Genomic DNA, 22,532 nt, shown 5'->3' on the forward strand with positions numbered 1-22,532 from the left:
AATGTAAACTTTTAAACATTGTTTTACCTTGATTAATTGAAGAATTAGCAGCCTAAATCAGGACCCCACAATCAAAATAAATCTGGTCGGCTGGGCGTGGTGGCTCACGCCTGTAATCCCAGCACTTTGGGAGGCCGAGGCAGGCAGATCATTTGAGGTCAGGAGTTTGAGACCATCCTGGCCAACATGGTGAAACTCTGTTTCTACTAAAAATACAAAACTTAGCTGGGCGTGCTGGCAGACGCCTGTAAGTAATCCCAGGTACTTGGGAAGCTGAGGCAGGAGAATCACTTGAACCCAGGAGGCGGAGGTTGCAGTGAGCCAAGATCGCACCATTGCACACCAGCCTGGGCCACAGAATGAGACTCTGTCTCAAAAAAGTAATAAATAAATAAATCTGGTCTATAAAATCCTAACATCTGGATGTGAACCGATAGCCCCAAAAGGTGGCTTCTAGAGCACAGATGGCCCCAAGGCTGTGATGTCTGAGAGTTGTCGTCATGGCGTGTGGTTCTGAGGCTGGCGTGGGGCACAGCGGGGCTGTGCCTGGGCACAGGTCATGGCTGCAGGAGGGGCCGGGGCTTGTTCTGCCGCTCCCTGGTTTGAGTGTGTCACAATACAGGAGCTGGGCCTGGCCTGTGAGCCAGGCCTGGTGGGTGTCTCCTGCTGCTGGAGATTCCGGTCTGGCTCAGAGTGCTGGCGGCTCCTCCTTGGTACCCCACAGACACTGGTCCCTGGGCGTAGGCTCCTGTGGGTTGGGCGGCCGGCTTCACACACTGTTTTGCTGCTGCTGAGCTCTTGGGTGGGTGGAGGGGTGGAGGCAGGGTTGGAGCAGGGGGCCAGGATCTTCCTGGGTGGCACTGCATGGACAGCAGTCGTGCCTGAGATCAGGAGGGCCGCGGACACCCCGTCTATCCATCTCAGTCCCTCGTGACTGTGCCTGGCACTGGCCTCTCCAGCACAGCCCAGTGCCCTCTACTTATGGCCCGTTCGTGAAAGCTCCCACGTGTTCCTCTCGTCTGTCCGCCTGGCTCCTGTGTCCTCCTCTCGTATCTGTCCCGTCTCCCCAGTGGCCACGTTTCCTGTCCACTGGATGCTCCCTGCCCTGTGGCTGCCCTGCTGAGGGTCCCCCTTGCTGTCACTGAGAGAGAAAGCCCTTCAGAAACCCCAGCCCACACATCAGGGCACCGGGGCTCCTTCCCGTCGTGCTGCTTTCTAGAACCGTGCCCCTGGCCTGCAGGTGATGCAACACCCGTCTGAAGGTGGCCAGGTGCTGAGCCTCTGCAGCAGCATCAAGGAGGCCCCCGTCAAGGCGGCCGAGATCTGGATCGCCTCCCTGTCCAGCCAGCCCATTGACCACGAAGACAGCGCCATGCAGGCCGGCCCCAAGGCCAAGTCCACGGGTGAGTGTGGTGCCAGCCCGCTCCTGCCCCTGCTGTGGGGAGGCCCTGCCTTCCAGCCACGGCACATCGGGTGGCAGAAACTGTCCAGCCTGGCTTAAGGAGTGGGGGGTCCGGAGCATGTGTCAGTTGCTCTCCTGTCTGGAAGCCACAGCAGAGGTGCGCACTGTTGTAGGGTCCGGGCTGCCACAGGTCCCTGTTCTGCCCCCGTGGCTGCAGCTCCTTGGTCAAGAGGCCTGAGTCCTGAGTGTCCTCAAAAAGGAGGTGTGGGGTCGCACTGTGATGCCCTTGCTGGTCTGGGTGCAGGGCCCGCCATGGGCAGGTGCCACAGCTGCCGCCACCCCAGTGGGGTCACCAGGGCCTCCCCTACTCCTCAGGCGGGGGAGACCCAGTCGGTGCAAATTCAGGCTGAAATGCCAGCTGGCAGGAGGGGCCGTGGAGGCCGGAGCAGTTCATGTGGCCCCCTTTGCCCTCCCTGCCCATCCCCACTTCCTGCCAACCCCGACCTGGACCGTTGCCAGTGGACTTGGGGGACTCGGGGGCTCGGGGCCACGGCACCTGTGTCTGGAGCCCCTCTGTCCTGCATGGATCCACCTCCTCGCTGCCCCCACTCTCTGTCCAGGGAAGCCTGGGAGCGGTCACTGCCTGGTTTCCCAGGTGGAATCTCACGGCACCCTCCCTTCTGTCTGTTCATTCCGCAGATAACTACTCCGAGGAGGAGTATGAGAGCTTCTCCTCCGAGCAGGAGGCCAGTGACGACGCCGTGCAGGGGCAGGTGACCTGGGGCCGGGGCTCCGCACCCTCTCCCGGCTCACACCGGGTGTCCTGGGGTCTGTGGGGTCCTCACCAGCTGTCACCAGGGCCTCGTGAGGGTGGGTGAGCCACGGGCCTGGCCCCTGGTTGGCCGCCCATCTCTCGTCTCCCGACCCCAGGGGCCCGAGTTTGTGCTCAGGTGGCTCTGAGAGTCTTGGGACGCAGGTGGGCTCTCAGTGCCGGGCCTCTCCCATCGCCCACGCTGAGGCTGGCAGGGTCCTGCCGGCGCTATGCAGGCTGCCGTGGCCTCAGCCACTGCATATGTCTCTGCAGGACTTGGACGAGGACGACTTTGACGTGGGGAAGCCGAAGAAGCAGCGGAGATCGATTGTAAGAACGACGTCCATGACCAGGGTCGGTGGAGACTGCTTCTATGAATGCTGGGGAAGGCGAGGGTGGGGGAGGACGCTGGGAGCCTGGGCGTGGGGGGGACACGGGCGTGGGGGGGACACGGGCGTGGGGGGGACACGGGCGTGGGAAGTGAGATCTCACCCCAGGTCACAGCAGCATGTCCCGTGGCAGACCCCCTGATTGCCAGTCTCCTGCCGGGTGCCACTGTCTCCCCTGCCTCGCCACATCTCCTGGCTTCAGCCTTGTGTGGCCACTAGGCTCAGTGGGCCCTGAGCAAGGCTGGGAGGCTGCCTCGCTGCCAGGCTCACTCCATGTGCAGAGCCCCCGGGAGGCCATCCTCCCCTTTGTCCCGTCAGGTGCCCACATACACCTGAGTGGGCTGGTTCCCCCGTTTCTGTTTGGGATCTGGCCTACCTACCTCCATGGTCCCCAGGAGCTTGGCAGGGCTGTTCAGCATTTTTTCCCTGAGGAAAGCTCAGGCAGCTCTTTCCTCAGAGGCCGTGTCCGGCACTGGCACAGAGGGTCCACCGCCTGGCGCCTGGACACCCCAAGGACAGGCACAGTTCCGGGGAGGCCAGCGCAGGTGGGCGGGGAACCGTGTGCCTGGTGCTGACAAGGGACGTGGGCACAGCCCAGCCCGGACACCGCCGCCGCCTCTGGCAGCATTCAAGGGGGCGCTGTGGACAGATGGTGCCAGGGACGGGCAAGCTGCTCCCAAAGTGGTGAAGCTGTGTCTTGCTGGCCTGGAGAGCAGCCCCCGCTGTGCAGAACACCAGCTTGAGCCTCCATTCCAGGGCCCCCTTGGGCCCAACTGTTGTGAAGGGAGGGCGTGGGCTGCCTTTGTAGGGTTGGTCCCCGAGAGGGTGGCTGAGGGTCCCAGTCACCCAGTGGCTGGAGCCGAGGTTCTGCAGTCCAGGGTGGCACGAGGCACCCATGGGGCTCAGGCTCTTGGAGCACACCCCACCCCACACTCGCCCACCTGCCCACCCCACATGGGTGCCCAGCACCTTCCTTCTGGGGTCGGCCAGGGCCTTTCCTGGGAGGGGGTGCTGAGGGAAGGGCCCCGTGAGCCTGGGAAGGGCTGCAGAGGCTTCTGGAAGAACCATGGAGTCCGCACACACCTCCCCGGGTCCCCCTTGGCCAGGAATGGAACTGTCAGACCTCAGGCCTGTTGGGAAGCTTCTGGGAGCCACGTGCGAATCCATCAGCGTGGCTGGTGCTGAGGCCTTGCTGCTCTCCCACGGCGGGCCTGGGTGCGGCCTGGGCCTGAGGAAGGGGCTCCAGCGGCGGGTCTGCGGCTCCGGCGGCGGCTCTGACTCTACACCGCCTGTCTTGCAGCAACAGAACTTCAAGCAGAAAGTGGTAGCGCTGCTGCGGAGGTTCAAAGTGTCCGACGAGGTGAGTGCGCCGTGCCTTCTGCTCGCGGTCCCCACGCCTGCAGCAGCGCCTGGTCGGGAGGAGGCCTCTGGGGTCTGTCTCCGGGCCACCTCTGGTTCTGCCACTCACCGTCTGCACAGCCCCGCCAGCATCGCACAGTCTGCGAGGCGCAGTGACAGTGGCACTGCCTCCCAGGCTCCAGCTCACCCGCTGGGTCTCTGCTGAAGAACAAGTCGTGAATACACTGGAAGTTGGAAAGTCGTTTTCAGGGGGATGTAACCATTAGTTTGTGTGTGTTTTTTTTTTATAAATAGACTTTAGTTTTTAGAGCAGTTTTAGGTTTACAGCAAAATTGAGCAGAAAGTTCAGAGTTCCCATGGACCCCTCCCCACCTGACAGCCCCCCACTATTGACATGGACCCCCCCTCCCCACCTGACAGCCCCCCACTATTGACATGGACCCCCCCTCCCCACCTGACAGCCCCCCACTATTGACATTCCCACCTCTCCACCTGACAGTCCCCCACTATTGACATGGACCCCCCCTCCCCACCTGACAGCCCCCCACTATTGACATGGACCCCCCCCACCTGACAGCCCCCCACTATTGACATTCCCTCTCCCTACCTGATAGCCCCCCACTATTGACATGGACCCTCCCTCCCCACCTGACAGCCCCCCACTACTGACATTCCATGGATTTTTAATGTTCATCTTTTAGCTTTTCTCTAATCTCTGAATTTTCTACAATGAGCTTGTATAATTTTCATACCGAAAAGAAAAACATGGCTGGGCTCAGTGGCTCATGCCTGTAATCCCAGCACTTTGGGAGGCCAAGGTGGGCAGATCACTTGGGCCCAGGAGTTTGAGACCAGCCTGGGCAACATAGTGAAACCCCATCTCTACAATAAAATACAAAAATTAGCTGTGGGTGGTGGTGTGTACCTGTAGTCCCAGCTACTTGGGAGGAAACCTGGTAGGCCAAGGCTGCAGTGAGTGGAGATTGAGCCACTGCACTTCAGCCTGGGCAACAGAGCGAGACCCTGTCTCAAAAGAAAAAGCTTCAAATCTCGGCTCACTGCAACCTCTGCCTCCCAGGTTCAACAGGGTTTCACCCTGTTGGCCAGGCTGGTCTTGAACTCCTTGCCTCGAGTGATCTGCCTGCCTCGGCCTCCCAAAGTGCTGGGATTACAGGCGTGAGCCACCGCGCCCAGCCTTTGTTGTTTCTTTAATGTCAGAAGAAAAACGTGCCTGGGTTCAGGACCTGAAGTGGAGAGGTGGCGTTTAAGCGTCTCAGCCTTGAAGCAGGGTTGTCACCCGTCGGCCTGAGAGCACACTGCCTGTAGATGGCGCTGTGTCCTAACACACTTGGGATGCATCCAGCTCAGCCCCTGGGGCACACACTCAGCGAGGCTGTCAGGTGCATGTGCCGAAACAGGTGCATTGTGGCCCGGTGGGGCAGGCAGCATTTCTGGGAACAGCGTAACATCACCAACTGGCTGCAGAGGAAGGGCAGCTCCACCACTGGGATGGTCATCGGGCCCCTGTGTCTTTTGGTTTGCATCTTGGATTGGAACATTCCCAAGTCCAGCTGAAGACGGGACTTAGCCAAGTCGGCTCCCTGGCCTGGGGCTTCCTTGAGCCCTGCTGAGCGCCTGTGGGTTCAGGGGTGGGTGTTCTTGGTTGAATCTGGACCGTGGGGTTCTGCACTCACCTGGGCAACCGAACTGAGTCCCAGAATGCATTTCACTTACACAGATTATGGTTCTGAGACTCGCAACCCAAACTGTGAAAAGATGGGCCAACGTCACAGATGCTGTTCAGGGAGAGGACATCGTTTTCATAGGGATAATTGCACAGCGTTGTGTGACATTCACGCAGGTCAACACAGTAGTTTAATGGAGTGATGGGATCTCTTTCCATATTTTCCACCCATCACTCCCTTTCCTGAAAAGACCAGACCATCTCCGCCACAGCTCTGAACCTGTGTCTTGGCCACTAGGAGCGCCACACGTGGCACTGCCCCCTGCCCAGGACTTCACAGCAACCCTCAGGGGGCAGGAGATGCACAGTGAGACGAGGTCACCTGCCTGGATTACAGCCATCTGAGACTGTTCATGCTGCTATAACAAAATACTTTAGACTGGGAAATTAATAAACAACCAAAGTGTATTTCTCACAGTTCCGGAGGCTGTGAGTCCAAGATCAAGGTGCCAGCAGACTCGGTGTCTGAGGGCCTGTTTCCCATAGAGGGCACCTTCTGTGTGTTGTGTGGTGAAAGGGACTGACAAGCTCCCTCAAGCCTCCCTCATCAGGGCCCTGAGCCTATTCAGCAGGGCAGAGCTCTCAGGCCCTAACCACCTGTTGGAGGCCCCACTTCCTAATTCTAGCACCTTGGTGGTCAGGTTTCAGTGTAGGAATTTTGGGGGTACAAACGTTCACAGCCCCCAGGCTGACCACAGAGCACTGGCATCCAGGCTGCCCTGTGCCCAGGTGCCACACAGTGGGTCTGGTGAGGAGGAGAGCAGGGCTCTGCTTGGGACCCGTCCTGTGAGGAGGAACCAGAGTGAAGTCTGTTCCTTACAGCCCTCAGCTTCAGCTCACAGCGAAAGCGTCCGCTGAGGGCTGCCTTCTGAATTTTTCATTGTAAAAGGTGGCACACCTGGATAGTCAGTTGATTTTCAACAAGGGTGCCAAGTTCATTGGAGAAAATATCTTTTCAAAAAAACTGAGGCTTGACAATGCATACCATGTGCAGAATTCAGCTTGACTGGATCATATTCCTAAATGTAAAAGCCTAAAATTTAAATTACCTAGATTCTAAGCCTTAAAAAATATGAACTTAAATCCTGCACTAATGCCACTGAACTGTACACCTAAAAATAGATAAAATGGTAAATATTATGTTTTATATATTTTTAACACAATAAAAAAAGTAGAAATTTGCTTTCTGAAAGGTACTGTTAAAAGAATGAAAAGATGGCCAGGTGCGGTGGCTCACGCCTGTAATCCCAGCACTTTGGGAGGCCGAGGCGGTACGAGGTCAGGAGATCGAGACCATCCTGGCTAACATGGTGAAACCCCATCTCTACTAAAAATACAAAAAAATTAGCTGGGTGGCTAATTAGCTGGGGGTGGTGGCAGGCGACTGTAGTCCCAGCTACTTGGGAGGCAGAGGCAGGAGAATGATGTGAAACCAGGAGGCAGAGCTTGCAGTAAGCCAAGATGGGGCCACTGCAGTCCAGCCTGGGCGACAGAGCGAGACTCCGTCTCAAAAAAAAAAAAAAGAAAAGAGCCACAGGTTGACAGAAAATATTTGCAAATAACATACCTGGTAATGATTTGTATCCAATAGATATATTAAAAACTCTCAAAACCCAGTAAGAAAAGCAACCTGATTTTTAAAATGAGTAAGACTCATACAGTGAAACTATGAAACATTTTTTAAAGAAAGAAGATATAAATAAGTGGAAAGATGTCATATGTTCATGAATTGGAAAACTTAGTCTTGTTAAGGTGGCAATACTCCCTAAATTGATGTACAAATTCAACAAATTCAAGTGCGTATCAGATTCCCAGCTGTGTTTTTGTAGAAATTGACCAGCTAAAATTTATGTGTAAATGCCAGAGACTCAGGGCAGACAGAACAGTCTTGAAGAAAGAAGATTTATACTTCCCAATTTCAAAATGTACTACAAAACCACAGTAGTAATCCTGACCATGTGGGGCTGGCCCAGGGACAGGCATGGAGATCAGTGGAATGGAGGTGATAGTCCAGAAGTGAACCCTTCCATTTATGGGCAAGTGATGGTCAACAAAGATGTCAAGATATCCATGGGGGAAGAATAGTCTTCAACAAAGGTGCTAGGACCACTGGATATCCACATGCAAAAGAAGGAATTACAGCCAGCTGTGGTGGCTCATGCCTGTAACCCCAGCACTCTGGGAGGCTGAGGCAGGCAGATTGCATAAGTCCACATAGTGAAATTGCATCTCTACTAAAAATACAAAAAATTGGCCGGGCATGGTGGTATGCACCTGTAATCCCAGCTACTCGGAAGGCTGAGGTGGGAGAATCACCTGAGCCCAGGAGGTGGAAGCTGCAGTGAGCTGAGATCATGCCATTGCACTCCAGCCTGGGCAACCAGAGTAAGACCCTGTCTCAAAAAAAAAAGGAATTTGGACCCCTACCTCACACCATATTCAAGAATTAACTAAATGGATCAGCTGGGTGCGGTGGCTCACGCCTGTAATCCCAGCACTTTGGGATTAGTGGCCGAGGCTTGAGGCTCAAGTGACCCGGATCACTTGAGGTCAGGAGTTCGAAACCAGCCTGGCTAACATAGTGAAATCCCGTCTCTACTAAAAATACGAAAACAATTAGCCAGGCATCGTGGCGGATGCCTGTAGTCCCAGCTACCTGGGAGGCAGAGGTTGCAGTGAGCCAACATCGCATCATTGCACTCCAGCCTGGGCGACACAGCGAGACTCTGTCTCAAAAAAAAAAAAAAAAAAAAAAAAACTTGAAATGGATCAAATATCTCCATCTGTGAGCTAAGACTATAAAGCTCTTAGAAGAAAATGGGCCAATCTTATGACCTTGGGTTAGGCAGGGGTTTCTTAGATGTGACATCAAAAGCATAAGGGACAAAAGGTAAGTTTTTCGGGACCACAGCAACATTTTACAGTTTTGTGCTCCAAACAGTGCCATCAAGAAAACCAAACAGTAGAACAGAAGAATGTTTTTTGCAAATCATATATGTGATAAGGGGCTTGAATCCAGAACACATAAAGAATGCTTATAACTGAAAAATAAAGACACAGACAGTCTAGTTAAAAGCTGAATTGTCCATTGCTTTGAGAACGATGCAGCCTCAGGTGCCACGGAGCTGGGGCCCGCCCACTCCTGCCCTGACTCGCTGCTGTCCACTTGTGCTGAGAAGTCGACCAGGAAGCCGCCTCGCGGCCACGGCTTTTAAAGACACCGGGAGGACACCTCTGGAGCCCGTGGAGTGATTCCTTGAATTAGAATTACTCTGACCAGCTGCAATGTAAAATCCCTGGAGGTGTGTGCTGGCTTATGAGGGGCATGGAGAAAAACAATGTCAGAGTGAAAGAACCAGTTCTGATGCCTGCCAAGTCTTTGAGAATCACTACGAGAAACACACTTTGTGGTGAAGGTTCTCAGACACAGGATCACTTCCAAACGAGAATCCATAAGCAGCTCGTGGACCTGCCTGGTCCATCCTGGATTGTGAGGCTGATTGTTCCGTTGGAATTGAGCTGCGAGCTGTGGTTGACATCACTATTGCAGATGCTTAAGCCAACTATTTTAATAAAGTGATTATCACTTGTCAGAACCAGGCACAGTGGCTCACACCTGTAATCCCAGCACTTTGGGGGCTGACGTGGGAGGATCACTTGAGCCCAGGAGGTTGAGGCTGCAGTGAACTATGATTGTGCCACTGCGCTCTAGCCTGGGCAACAAAGCAAGACCCTTTCTCAAAGACAAAGAACAGTGAATTGTCCAATTAAGAAATGGGCAGGGGGCCGGGTGTGGTCGCTCACACCTGTAATCCCAGCACTTTGGGAGGCCGAGGCGGGTGGATCACAAGGTCAAGAGATCGAGACCATCCTGGCTAACACAGTGAAACCCCATCTCTACTAAAAATACAAAAAGTAGCCGGGCGTGGTGATGGGCGCCTGTAGTCCCAGCTACTCAGGAGGCTGAGGCCGGAGAATGGCGTGAACCCGGGAGGCGGAGCTTGCAGTGAGCGGAGATCATGCCACTGCACTCCAGCCTGGGCAACAGACAGTGCGAGACTCCATCTCAAAAAAAAAAAAAAAAAAAAAGGGATCTTTCTAAATAGATTTCTTCAAAGACACACAAGTAGCCAATAAGTACACGATCATCATGATCATTATCACTGGTCATTAGGGAAATGTAAACCAAAACACAATGAGACACTACTTGATCCCCACTAGGATGGCTGGAACAAATGAAATGCAACAGGGTGAGGTGTAACAGCAGGAACCCACACCCTGCTGGGGGAATGTAAGGTGGTGTGGCAGCCACAGGAAGCAGTTGCCAGACACCCAGCACCCCTTTTCTTCAGTGTTGATTTCAGGGAGGTGAACACACACATGCATGGACCCACTCAGACGTTCACAGCAGCTTCATCTGTGATGGTCATAATGCCCGTCAGCTGGTGATCTGTTAGACTGGGGTCCACCCACTCAGTGGCGCACTGCAGAACCATCAGAGGAAGTGAATAAAGGAAAGAGGTTTAGTTGACTCACAGTTCAGCATGGCTGGGGAGGCCTCAGGAAGCTTCCAATCATGGCAGAAGGGGAAGCAGGCACCTTCTTTATGGGGCAGCAGGTCGGAGTGGGTGCCAGCAGGGGAAATACAAGATGCGTATAAAACCATCAGATCTCGTAAGATGTGCTCATTATCATGAGAACAGCGTGGAGGAAACCACCCCCAGGATCTGGTTACCTCCACCTGTCCCGCCCTTGGCACGTGGGGCTTATGGGGATTACAATTCAAGGTGAGACTTGGGTGGGGACACAGTGGAACATGAAGTGTGCCACGCTGGGTGGATGACGCCCTCCTCCCCCCGCCACCGAGAGCTGCAGGCCACAGGATTCCTTTTGGGTAGCACTCGGGAAAGGGCAGAATGTACAGGAACAGAGTGAGATTCGCAGGGCCTGGAGCTGAGGGAGGGGACGCACTAGAGGAAGGCAAAGGGGAGCCTCCTGGGTGTGGGGAGCACTTTCTATCTTGGTTTTGGTGGTGGCTGCACAGTGGCCCACACCCGTCAGAGCTCACCTGCCTGCACCCAGGCCCTCCGTGCACCCTGGCAGCCCAGATGACTGTACCAGCCCAGGCGAGGTGGAGGAATGCCACTCGCACCAGTACCTGGGGACCGGGGGTCCTCGGTGATCATCCCGAGCTCCAAGACAGAAGCTGGACTACAGCCGTGCTGAGCGGAGGGGTTTGGTGGCTGGGCGCCCGCCTCCTATTGCTCCTGCAGACTCTGGGGTCTCGGGCGCCCCCAGTGGGCCAGCGTGGGCCGCTGCAGGGAATTCACGCGTGCCTGGCACCCGTGCAGGTCCTGGACTCGGAGCAGGACCCTGCGGAGCACATCCCCGAGGCAGAGGAGGACCTGGACCTCCTGTATGACACGCTGGACATGGAGCACCCCAGCGACAGCGGCCCCGACATGGAGGATGACGACAGTGTCCTCAGCACCCCCAAGCCGAAGCTGCGGTGAGCCCTACGGGGCGGGGCGGGGAGGAACAGCCATTTCAGATGCCCTGGCCACTCTGCGGCCACTCTGGCAGACCCATGTCCAGCCCTGGAGACGGGGTGGGCAGGGCCAGCTGCCTCGAAGCCTGGGAAGGCTCTGGTGGCTGGAAGGAGGGGTGTGCGGCTGCCTGGCAGGCCCAGGCTACGGCTGCACTGAGCCAGGCAGCTTTCCTTTCATAGGCCAGGGGGTGCAAGCTCTGGGCTGGGGAGGACCGAGAGGGGTCCCCCAGGGTGCTGGCTGGGCTGGGTGTGGCACCCCGTTGTAGGGGATCCGTCTCTGGGGGATGCCCTGGGAACTGCAGGGGACCTCCGTTCACTCAGGTAGGGAGTAGAGCTCCCATGCTGGGTGCCCCTCCCTGAGGAGGAGGAGGCAGAGGCAGGTGGGGAGGGAGGGCAGGTGTCTCTGTGGCTGGATGGGAGGAGGGGCTGGCTGGGGGGGCCTGGCCTGGGCAGGAGGAGAGGATGCAGGGCAGGCAGCTCTGTGCATGGGTCTGGGTGTGGAGGCCTCGGTCAGCCGGGGGCAGGAAGGCAAGCACACCAGGCAGAAGGCAGGTGCCAGCCGCTGGGCAGCTGCTGAGGAGCCAGAGACCCCAGTCAGAGTCAGGAAGCTTGGTAGACCTTTTGCTCTCACGCTTTTTTAACCTAAACAACACGAAGAAGGTGGCCTTGCTGCATGTTGGAGGCGCAGCCCCAGTTAGCCCTGCAGCCACGCAGCGGCCTCCCACCTCACCTGCCCCGGCCCGGCAGCCCCAGCCCAACTTGCTGCTCCTTCAGTTGCCAGCAGCCACCATAACAGGTGACTGTGGATGTGGCCACCAGAAACAGCCTCTGTTCCTCCTGTTCTGGAGATTGCCATCCCGAGGCTGTGGCCTCATTCTTGGCCAGGGTCTCGCTGGGCTCGGGTGGAGGTATTGGTGGCTGCCCTGACTGGGGCTCTGAGGTCACGCAGTGCAGGCCCAGCGTGGTGGTTGGTGGAGTTCAGCTCCGTATGGCTGCGGGATGGGGGTCTGGCTGCCCTGCCGCCTGGTGGCCGTTGGTCATTCTTGCCTTCTGGCAACCGTCCTCGTACCCTGGCCCAGGGTCCCTCCTCCACCTTCGGAACCAGCAAGGCCCAGTGAAGTCCCCCTCACACTTTGGGTCTCCCTGGCCTTCCTGCCTCATCTCTTCTGCCTTCAGCCGGAGAAAGTTTTCTGTCTTTAACGGCTCACGTGATTCCATAGGAGACATCTTTGTGGCCCAGATCCTCTCCCATCTTAAACTCCGTGGCATTGGCTGTATCTGCAGAGCCCTGGCCAGCTAGCATTCATAGTTTGGGGAGAGGCGTGTGCGTCTCGGGGCTATGATCTTGAATGGGCACACACAGCAGCAAGTTTCCACGTGGCTTTGTCACCCAGGGTGGAGCAGCAGACACTGCTAAGTCCCGTCTGTTTTTTTAGGGGGCGGGGGAGTTGTTTGTTTCTTGAGATAAGGCCTTGCTCTGTCAGCCAGGCTAGAGTGTAGTTGTGCAGTCGTGGCTCACTGCAGCCTCGACCACCTGGGCCCAAGCGGTTCTCCCACCTCAGCCTCCTCAGTAGCTGGGACCAATGGCATGCGCCACCACACCCAGCTAATTTTTATATTTTTGTAGAGACAGGGTCTCCCTATGTTTCCCAGGCTGGTCTCGAACTGAGCTCAAGCGAACCACCTGCCTTGGCCACCCAAAGTGCTGACACTACAGGTGTGAGCCAGTGCACCTGGCCTCCTGTCAAATTTTTTTCACTTGAAAGGTCTTTTAAGTCTTATTGAATCTGTAGGTCTCCCTTCCTCCTTTTTCTTCGTACATATTATATCAACCAGGGATGAGACATTCGGCCTGGATGGCCTGGATCGGCCAGATGGTCTGCAAGGGTCTGGTTGGTCCGGTAAGGCATGGGTGGTCCGGAAAGGCATGGATGGTCTGGATCTGCCTGAGTGGTCTGGAAAGGCATGGGTGGCCTGCATCAGTGTGGATAGTCTGGATAGGCCTGGATGGTTTGGAAGGACCTGGATGGGCCTGGGTGGTCTGCTCTGCCTGGTGGGTCCGGAAGGGCCTGCTTCATCTGATGTGCCCTTGCTGTTTTGTCGAGCATGTTCGCCTGTTTGCTGCAGGCTGGCTGCAGATCCCAGGGCTGCCCTCCAGCAGGATTGGCCAGTGGAGCTCTCCCCAGAGCCCCTTCGTGTTTGTGGCAGCCTTGCCTGGAGCTAAGGCCGTGAGTTTCAGGGATGTGTGTTTTCTGCAGCTGATGTCAGGGCAGGTGGAAGAACCAGGACGGGGCAGCCAGGTTGGCCCAGCGCTTAGTGTTGCCAGCTCCAGAATCGTTCTGTGCCCTGTGCTGCAGTTGGTGCGAGCGGGGTGTGCGCTGACACGGTCTCTTCTCTGGACCCAGCTCTGCTCTGCCGTTGGATTCTGCAGTCTGTCCCTCCAGGTGTGGTGGGAGAACTGCGCTTTCAGTGCAAGAAGGGTCCTGGAAATTAACATGTCCCCCACCCCTGTTCCCTGAGCCAGGCCATACTTTGAAGGCCTGTCGCACTCGAGCTCGCAGACGGAGATTGGGAGCATCCACAGCGCCCGCAGCCACAAGGAGCCCCCAAGCCCGGTGAGTGGGGCCACACTGATCTCCCAGAGCAGACTGTGGTCTGACTGGGCTGTGGTGTGGCCCAAATCTCCCAGCATGTCCTGGGCCCAGGGCTCTGTCCAGCTGTCCTGGAGCCACTCTGCACCCACTGTCCAGCACACTGCCACGCAGGTGCCCCGGGCCTCCCTGAGTCCCAGCATTCCCAGCCCAGAAGTCAGCGCCTTGGCACCTGCAGTTGAGCACAAGCTGATTCCCATCTCCTCCCCCACAGGCTGACGTGCCCGAGAAGACGCGGTCCCTGGGAGGCAGGCAGCCGAGTGACAGTGTCTCTGACACGGTGGCCCTCGTAAGCAGGCTCGGGCTGCACCCACCCGTTCCACACACCAGGCACACCAATGCTGCCTTTAAGGGTCTGACCTGGAGGGGCGGGGCCCACATATAGGTCCTCATGTCACACCTGGTGTGCAGAGGTGGGGTCAGCCCTCAGGGGTGGCCAGGCCGCCAGATGGTCAGAGTATCCCAAAATCCACTCCAGCCTCAGGGTCCGGGTGCCCTGGACTCCCCCCACCCTCAGGGTCAGGGCACCTGGACTCACCCCACCCTCAGGGTCAGGGCGCCTGGACTCACCCCACCCTCATGGTCCGGGTGCCCTGGACTCCCCCCACCCTCAGGGTCTGGGTGCCCCGGACTCACCCTACCTTCAGGGTCAGGGCACCTGGACTCACCCCACCCTCATGGTCCGGGTGCCTTGGACTCCCTCCACCCTCAGGGTCAGGGCACCTGGACTCTCCCCACCCTCAGGTGGATGGCACCCAGGAATGCCTGGTTCCCCCCTGCTGCGTTGCATGGGGTCTCCTCAGTTAGGAGGTCCTGGGCCCAGGGCAAGTCAGGTCCTGGGAGGTTGGGGGCTGGTCACCCTGCATGGCCCGGATGGGAGCCCTGTGCTTGGAACTTGGCTCAGCTAGGCTCCCTGGTCAGCGTATGGCCGGGTCCACGTGTAGGAGCCACGGCCTAGAGAGGCCTAAACCCTCACCCGAGCCAGAGGCCACAGGGCTGGAGAGGCCGCAGCACGGGTGTGGTTTCCACGGGAGGCTCCAGGCCCGTCTCTGCTCAGCAGGGTGTGCCAGGCCCGAGGGAGCACCCTGGACAGCCTGAGGACAGCCCCGAGGCTGAGGCCTCCACCCTGGATGTGTTCACGGAGAGGCTGCCGCCCAGCGGGAGGATCACCAAGACAGAGTCCCTTGTCATCCCCTCCACCAGGTGATGGGGGCTGCACGGCGGGGTGGGGCGGTGATGCATCTGTCGGGGGAGGGGCCGTCAGGGGCATGAGTCAGGGTGGGTGCGTGTCAGTCCAGCCTGATGAGCTCCCTCGGGTGTAGACAGCAGATTCAGGGCCTCGTCCTTCTTAAAAAGGAGAAGCAAACCCCCTGCCCCAGCATTGGGTGTCAAGCCTGCAGCCCCAGATTCCACCCTACCTGTTTGAGGGCAGGGTCAGGCGTGTCTGCCCTCCTGCAGGTGCCCCCACAGCCCCCTGAGTAGCCCCTGCCTCAGCCAAAAGACACACATACACCAGCTTGATTCTTCCAGGATTTCGATTTCATGTTTCTGTGATATTTGGTACTTTTTCCGAAGCAGCGAGTCTGGGCACTGGTTTTTACCTTGTGGTGGCACCCAGGTGCCTGTGTCCGCGCTTTGGAGCCAGGTCGCCCTGGCAGCCTCAGTGCCCTGCACTGACCTGCACCTGGCTCTGCCCAGCTCTTGGCCCGGGCAGGGAGGGTGAGCTCAGTCCTCACGGTGGCTCCAAGCCTCCTGGCCTGGCTCGCAGTCTCACGGGCAGAGCTGCGTGGGGTCCCATCGGAGGCACGGCCTCACTTGCACTCAGCTGCTGCTGTGGCCCTCCCAGGGCTGGTGGCCTCTCTGTGCAGCCCATGTTCCCACTGCCCATCAGTCGGCCCTGTGCTCACCCTTCCCTGTCCCCACCACAATGTGTAGGCCACTGCAGGCCTGCCCCTGCCTCTGCCCCGTTCCTGTTCCTGCTGCCACAGCCACTTAGCCTGTCCTGGTCCCCAATAGGTCCGAGGGGAAGCAGGCTGGCCGACGGGGCCGGAGCACATCCTTGAAGGAGCGGCAGGCAGCACGGCCCCAGAATGAGCGGGCCAACAGCCTGGACAACGAGCGCTGCCCGGACGCCCGGAGCCAGCTACAGGTGCAGGTGCAGGTGGGGGTGGAGGGCGTGGCACGCCCAGGAGGCAGGGCTCGTGGTCACCCTGGCACCAACCAGAGCAGGGCAAAAAGAGAAGCACAGGGGGCCAAGGGTGCTGGGCCACAGAGCATGCCTGGGCTTTGGAGGGCTCCTGCTACACAGCAGGGCGGGCAGGTCATGGGTTGGTTTGTCAGGAAGGCCATGTGGACCCCAGGGCAAGTTCTAGTCCTTCTGCTGCCCTCCCTGGTCCAGGGCAGCCTCATTGCTTGGCTGATTTAGCCCAGGGCAGTTCTCCAAGCTGGCCAGCTCTCTTCCTGCCACCGAGCCTCTGTGGCTGCAGGGGGAGCAGGGGCACTGCAGGCACCAGGGCTGGCGTGGTGGGGATGGGCGCTGTGCTTCTCTTCTGGGTGTGGACAGGGCTCTGTGCCTCCAGATCCCCAGGAAGACTGTGTATGACCAGCTCAACCACATCCTCATCTCCGATGACCAGCTTCCCGAAAACATCATCCTCGTCAACACCTCGGACTGGCAGGGGCAGGTAGAGGGGCAGTCTCTTGGAGTGGAGGGTCAGGGTGTAGGACAGAGGAGAGTGGGCTCCTGAAGCTGCCCCCTACCCGGCACACCTGGGTGCTGGAGCTGCTGGCTGTGGTTTGCCTGGAAGTGCCTGGGGTCTCTGGAGCCCCTGAGAGCTTTGGTGAGGGTCAGGTGCTGGGGGTGGCCTGGGCGGCTGTGCCGAAGTCAGCGTCTGCCTGTCTTCTGCCAGTTCCTCTCCGACGTCCTGCAGAGGCACACGCTCCCCGTGGTGTGCACGTGCTCTCCTGCAGACGTCCAGGCGGCCTTCAGCACCATCGTCTCGCGGATACAGAGATAGTGAGTTGGGCTCCACCCTGTACTCACCACCCAAGTACCCCTCGGGGTCCCTGCACCCCCGCCTCTGCCCATTGCTCCGGGGCTAGGTGCGTCCTGCACCTGAGGCTGTGGCTGGTGTCCACAGAGGTTGACCCATGCGCTCTTCGCAGCCTGGCCTCCCCTCAGCTGTGGGCGGGAGCAGCAGCCTGGTGGGTGTCCTGCCGCACTGGAGTGGTGGCCTCCTGGCCCGTCCTTGGAAGCCTGGGCTGAGGCCATGACTGTGTGGTCCCTCAGCCTGGGCACGTTTGGGCATGTGGGGGTCCTGGGTTTGGGCAGCTCCAGGGCAGTTGTGGCATGAGTGGCCACAGGCACGGAGCCCCCTGGGCTCACACTGGCATCCTTGGACGGAGGACGGCTCCCCTGAGGCGTCTGTCCCCTCTCCGTCCCACCTGCCTCTGGATTGCAGCTGCAACTGCAATTCCCAGCCCCCGACCCCCGTGAAGATCGCCGTGGCGGGAGCGCAGCATTACCTCAGTGCCATCCTGCGGCTCTTTGTGGAGCAGCTGTCCCACAAGACACCCGACTGGCTCGGCTACATGCGCTTCCTGGTCATCCCGCTGGGTGAGCACCGCGCCGTCCACCTGGGCCTGGGCACAGATGCCACGGGCAGTGTGGCATGGCATGGAGTGGTGTGGCGTGGTGTGTTGTGTGGCGTGGCGTGTTGTGTGGCATGGCGTGGCGCGGTGTGGCATGGTGTGGTGTCCCTGCTTGCTATACATTTGTTGTTTTTAAATGTTTGTTTGATACAGTAACACTTTGTTAATTTTAATTATATGCCAGATAACTTGATTGCCCTAAAACAGCCATTTGGGTCAAGATAAAGCCATCGCCCTCTGAAGGGGCCTGAGCTGGGTGTCTCCTCCCTCAGTCGCTGTGATAACTCTATGCCAGTTTCGATTTCCAAAGTCAGAAGTGCAAAGCAGGGCTCGTTATTAATCCTCTCAAATCGTCCAGGTCCTGTGTCGTCGAACTCCATTACTTCTTTAGGTCCATACAATGTGTCTTACCACAAAACAAACCCATCCAGCCTTAATCAGTTGACCAGCAGCAAGGCCTGGAGGCGACACCTCTCCCGTGTGGCCCTCACGATGCGGATGTCAGAGCCCTGAGCCAGCCGAGGCCTCTGCACGGTCATATGTGCCCTGCTGGGCCTTCCTCAGTGGCACTCAGGGCTCTGGGACCTCAGCTCAGGGCTGGAGCTCCTTCAGCGGGGCCACAGGCATCCACCAGGGAGGGTCAGTGGTGGCTTTCTCTTTCGGTGGCAGGAAAGTGGGCTTGTCTGGAAGGCAGCAGCACAGGCCTGGGGTCGGGTGGCCCAGCTTTTGTGCCATGGTGGGAGCCTTGCAGCTCCGAGTCCCCCGTGGTGACACCAGCCCCACCCCTGGCATGCAGGCTCCCACCCCGTGGCCAGGTACCTAGGCTCCGTGGACTACCGCTACAACAACTTCTTCCAGGACCTGGCCTGGAGAGACCTGTTCAACAAGCTGGAGGCCCAGAGTGCGGGTGAGGCCTGGGCGCGTCCACAGCCCACGCCACCGCGGGAGGAAGGGGCCCCGGTTTCCCCAGATGCTGTGCCCAGGAGGCCCTGCACCTGCTCAGACTCAGCCTCAGGGAAGAGGCCGTGGACAGGGCCTGCTGGGGCCTTGGCCAGGATGCCTCCTATTCCCCTGAGCCTTGGAATGTTGGAAGCTGTGGGGCCTGTCTGGGAAGGGGCGGGCACAGCCCTTCAGGTCTTCCCACACTTGCCCTGGTACTGCCTTGAGAGTAGAGCACCAGGGCCCCTCAGCTGCAACCAGCGAGCCCTGCCGCACTTCGGGGTACGGGAGGCCTGGGCGGAGCACCGGGGAGGCCCAGCTCAGCCCCGCCTGCAACCCCACCTGGCACCAGCCTAACCCCCCACCGCCTCCTCCCCCTGCAGTACAGGACACGCCAGACATTGTGTCACGCATCACACAGTACATCGCAGGGGCCAACTGTGCCCACCAGCTCCCCATCGCAGAGGCCATGCTGACCTACAAGCAGAAGAGGTAATGCGGTGGGCCCAGGCACCATACCACAGGCTGCCGCCAGCCACCAACCCTCCGTGGGCCTCCCCACCCGCTGCTGGGCTTGGCCTGGTGGGCCGCAGAGCCCTGCACCGGGCTTAGACCAGAGCCTGGGCCAGCTGGGCAGCTCTGGGCCTCCCTGACAGCAGGTGCTTCCCCGCACCCCAGATCCCTCATAGTAAGCGCCATTTCCGCACCTGTTTCTGTGCATGTTGAAACCCTGCGTGATAAGAAGTTGACAGAATGGACAGCTGTCATGGGGCCAGGGTGGCAGTGGCCCAGCCCCTCCAGTCTGGGCACCTGTTCCTTCCACAGCCTGGGTTTCCCGGGCTGGGGAACCGAGGATTCCCTGGGCCTTGGGCCCTGTGGGTGAGCGATCAGCTCGTGTCCTCACCTGCCCAGAGCAGGACGGTGCTCAGGAGCCCCCGGCCGAAAGTCCTGCGGAGACCTGTCTGTCCCGCCCGGCGCCTCCTCCCTGCACATCCGGCGCCACTGTCCCACACCTTCCCTAGATTACAGGGGAGAGAGCGGAGTGCAAGGCGCAAAGCCAGTGCTCACGGGCTCTCCCACGCAGGAGCCCCAGTGAGATGGGAGCCACTGAGTGCCCTCGGCGGTCCCTGGAGGGCTCCTGAGGGCGTCGTAACGTGTCTGTTTTCTCTTTTGGTGGCTTTCTGAAAAGGAAAAAGCATTTTCATTTTGACTTTACCCTAAGGTACGGCTCTCTGGGTCTGCCTCCCACCCTGTCTGTCCCCAGGCTGGTCTTTAGGGCTTGTTTAGCAGAGTCACGTCTGAATCACCCTGCTGTCCTCTCTCCGGACTGGGAGTCAGGCCCTGAGGGGCCACCAGCTGCAGGCTGAGAGCCCACACGGGAGAGGGGAGGTGGCCCCAACCTGAGTCACTTTGTGCTGACGTGGACCCTTTTCCTCCATCCGATCTCTGACACTGAGTCAGGAGAGCAGCAGATGGGCCCTCCTGTCCCTGGCCAGGCCCGTGTGCTGGGACTCCACCCCAGAGCCCTGAAGCCTGCAGGTCGGCCAGGCAGGCCTTTCCCCCGCTCTGTTTTGACCCTGGGTTTTGATTTAAGAAGTGGCCAGGTTTAGCCCCTCCTCGTTTTAAACCAGGATCGAGTGGCTGGTGTGGACACCAGGGTCACCTGGGCCAGGCTGTTTCCTAGGCCCTTCACGTTTGTTAACCTGGCAGCAGCCTAGCAGGGGCACGGGTGCACGCCCTACACACGGGGACGCCCAAGCAAGTAGTTAAGGAGTTGGCCTGGTGACACGGCGGTCAGCGGCTGTGCCTTGGGCCGCCTCGGTGACAAGGCGGTCAGCGGCTGTGCCTTGGGCCGCCTCGGTGACACGGCGGTCAGCGGCTGTGCCTTGGGCCCCCTACACACTGCAGAGCCTGGCTCCCAGCGCTCCCTCGAGCACCTGGGGCCAGCAGAGAGGGGTTTCCAGCATCTTGTGGCTTACCTGGAGACGGGGCCAAACTACCGAGACGTCCAAATGGGGGTAAAGAGCTTTCATTCCGAGGCAGCTCCACCCCCTAAAACCTTTCATGTTTAGAGCCAAGTTCCAGGCACCCCCAAAGCTGCCCTTTCAGACAGAGCCACCCCTTTTCCTTGGCCAGGTGCGTCCTGCTGCAGGGTGGGGGCCCCTGCTGGTCCTCCCATGGGCTCGTTCTCTACCCCGTGTCTTCTGCCCTGTGTGAGGTCATTTGCTGTCCTAGGAAACCCCCCCAACCCCCTGCCCTCAGTGCAGGGTAGTTGGGTCCCCGGGGCCCCCTTGCTGGCCTAGGAGCTGCTCGAAGTAGGCAGCCTGGGATCACCCACAGCTGCAGGGCTGGGCGCTGGGAAGACACAGGAAGGGGGCTGAACATCCTATGTCTTGTCCTGCTAAACAAGCCTTCGCAGGTGAAAGACCAGCCGTGGGGGCCTCCCCTGCTGACCCCCGGCGGCCTGCGCCCTTGCCCCCTGGCTGTGGCACGAGGAGCCTGCAGCATGTTCTGGCCGCCCGGCCACCGCAGGCCGTGGACGCAGCTGCTTGTATCTCCCAGGTCAGCTCTTCCGAGCAGCAAGCCAGGGCCTTAGGGAGCCTTACACCCACTCCCACCCTGCGCCTCCTGCCCCTGCCTCTGCATTACAGGGGTGACACTGGCTGCCTCCGCGTTTCAGGGGTGACACTGGCTGCCTCCGCGTTATAAGGGTGACACTGGCTGCCTGGGGTCCTGGAAGGAACCCAGCAAAGGCCATAAGTGTCTTACCTGCTCTCTCTACCCAGAGGAGGGTCAGTCGGGAGGCTGAGAGTGCAGGCGGTGGCACAGCCCTTGTGACAGGGGACCTGTGCAGAGCCCTCTCCAGCCAGGCTCCCCTGCGAGAGTCCCTCGTGAGGTGACCCCTGCTGGCCCGCCCTCCTCTGCCGAGAATGGCACTCCTCCTATGAGGGCAGGCCAGGCCTGGAGGGCGGCTTCGAGCCCCAGCCTGCCCGTGCAGCGCATGGGTGGAAAGGGCTGCTCAGGCATCCGGCAGCTTGCCCAGGGCCATGCGGAGTGGCCCCCAGGGCATCTGCGCCCTCCGTGCCCGCGGGGCCTCCCCACGCCACGGTGGTATGCTCCTTACACTCCTGACCACACTGCCTCCACAGACATGTGTGTGCCTCCAGGGTCAGGGTGAGGGTCTCAGTGTCCAGCCGGTGTCACCCCTGTCATATTGGCCCATGTCCAGGGCTGGGTGCTGTCTGCATGGCCCAGAGGCGCAGCTTGGCTTTGAGAGTTCCAGCAACATCCCTGTGTTGTGACATCTCCTGCATTCGGCCCTCATCTGCCACGCACTGCCCCATGGGCCTCGGAGCAGAGCATGGATGGGAGGCCAGCCTGCCATGGCTGGCTGGGTGGGGGGGTCTGGCTTGGCAGAGGGCAGGTGGCCCTGGGAATTGGAGCCACCCATGCCCTGGGGACCAGCAGCCACCACCTGTCTTCTGTGCCTTCGCGTGCCTGGGAGGACGCAGATGTCACAGATTTCCAAACACCGGTCTGCTCAACAAGGATAGTGGGATGTCAAAGGCCATGTCCAGGCACTCCTGCCTGACAGCTGTGGACACAGTCAGGGTGCTGGGGGGCCAGGAGGCCGCCCTGAGGCAGAGGCGGGCCTGAACGCAGGATTTGCATCGCTTTATGTTATTTGAAATGGACAAGAAGAGGGGAAAGTTTCAACTCTTCTCCTTAGAAATGGAACTAGGCCTGGGGCATCTTTAATGGGATGGGAGGAATCTGTAGGTGGTTTCATCCAGAGGCATTTACCAGGTCTTCTGCAGAGGGTGGGCCATCTGCAGAGAGTGGGCCAGGAGCCATCCAGGTTGGCGTCTGGGGAGGGTGGGTCTTGCCAGCCGCCGTCTCCTCACACTGGCGCTGCGAAGACAAGGAAGGCACCTGCTGGGACCAGCCGCAGAGGCTGCCTCCTGGGAGTGTGCTCTGGACCGGCTGCCGGGCAGAGGCTGTTTTACTTGTGGGCACACCTTGTGGGGAGCACTGGGA

General features: G+C 59.1%; 1 protein-coding gene across 15 annotated transcripts in view; it reads left to right on the forward strand.

Annotated features, from left to right (window-relative positions):
* Nucleotides 1-22,532, forward strand: part of PACS2 (phosphofurin acidic cluster sorting protein 2) — an 82,468-nt gene that overhangs the window by 53,174 nt on the left and 6,762 nt on the right. For 3 of the 15 annotated variants that reach the window (XM_063698244.1, XM_063698238.1, XM_055361738.2), the window contains 15 exons: nucleotides 1,241-1,403; nucleotides 2,102-2,175; nucleotides 2,487-2,567; nucleotides 3,903-3,962; nucleotides 11,057-11,214; nucleotides 13,778-13,868; nucleotides 14,119-14,193; nucleotides 14,962-15,107; nucleotides 15,921-16,053; nucleotides 16,484-16,588; nucleotides 16,814-16,920; nucleotides 17,366-17,520; nucleotides 18,352-18,462; nucleotides 18,878-18,986; nucleotides 19,684-19,716. In XM_063698244.1, the coding sequence (XP_063554314.1) occupies nucleotides 1,241-1,403; nucleotides 2,102-2,175; nucleotides 2,487-2,567; nucleotides 3,903-3,962; nucleotides 11,057-11,214; nucleotides 13,778-13,868; nucleotides 14,119-14,193; nucleotides 14,962-15,107; nucleotides 15,921-16,053; nucleotides 16,484-16,588; nucleotides 16,814-16,920; nucleotides 17,366-17,520; nucleotides 18,352-18,462; nucleotides 18,878-18,986; nucleotides 19,684-19,716 (1,601 nt within the window). The remainder of the gene's footprint in view (nucleotides 1-1,240; nucleotides 1,404-2,101; nucleotides 2,176-2,486; nucleotides 2,568-3,902; nucleotides 3,963-11,056; nucleotides 11,215-13,777; nucleotides 13,869-14,118; nucleotides 14,194-14,961; nucleotides 15,108-15,920; nucleotides 16,054-16,483; nucleotides 16,589-16,813; nucleotides 16,921-17,365; nucleotides 17,521-18,351; nucleotides 18,463-18,877; nucleotides 18,987-19,683; nucleotides 19,717-22,532) is intronic. The other 12 variants (XM_063698240.1, XM_055361740.2, XM_063698239.1 and 9 more) reach the window with 7 other exon arrangements.

Source organism: Gorilla gorilla, chromosome 15, assembly GCF_029281585.2.
Source record: "Gorilla gorilla gorilla isolate KB3781 chromosome 15, NHGRI_mGorGor1-v2.1_pri, whole genome shotgun sequence".
NCBI lineage: Eukaryota > Metazoa > Chordata > Mammalia > Primates > Hominidae > Gorilla > Gorilla gorilla.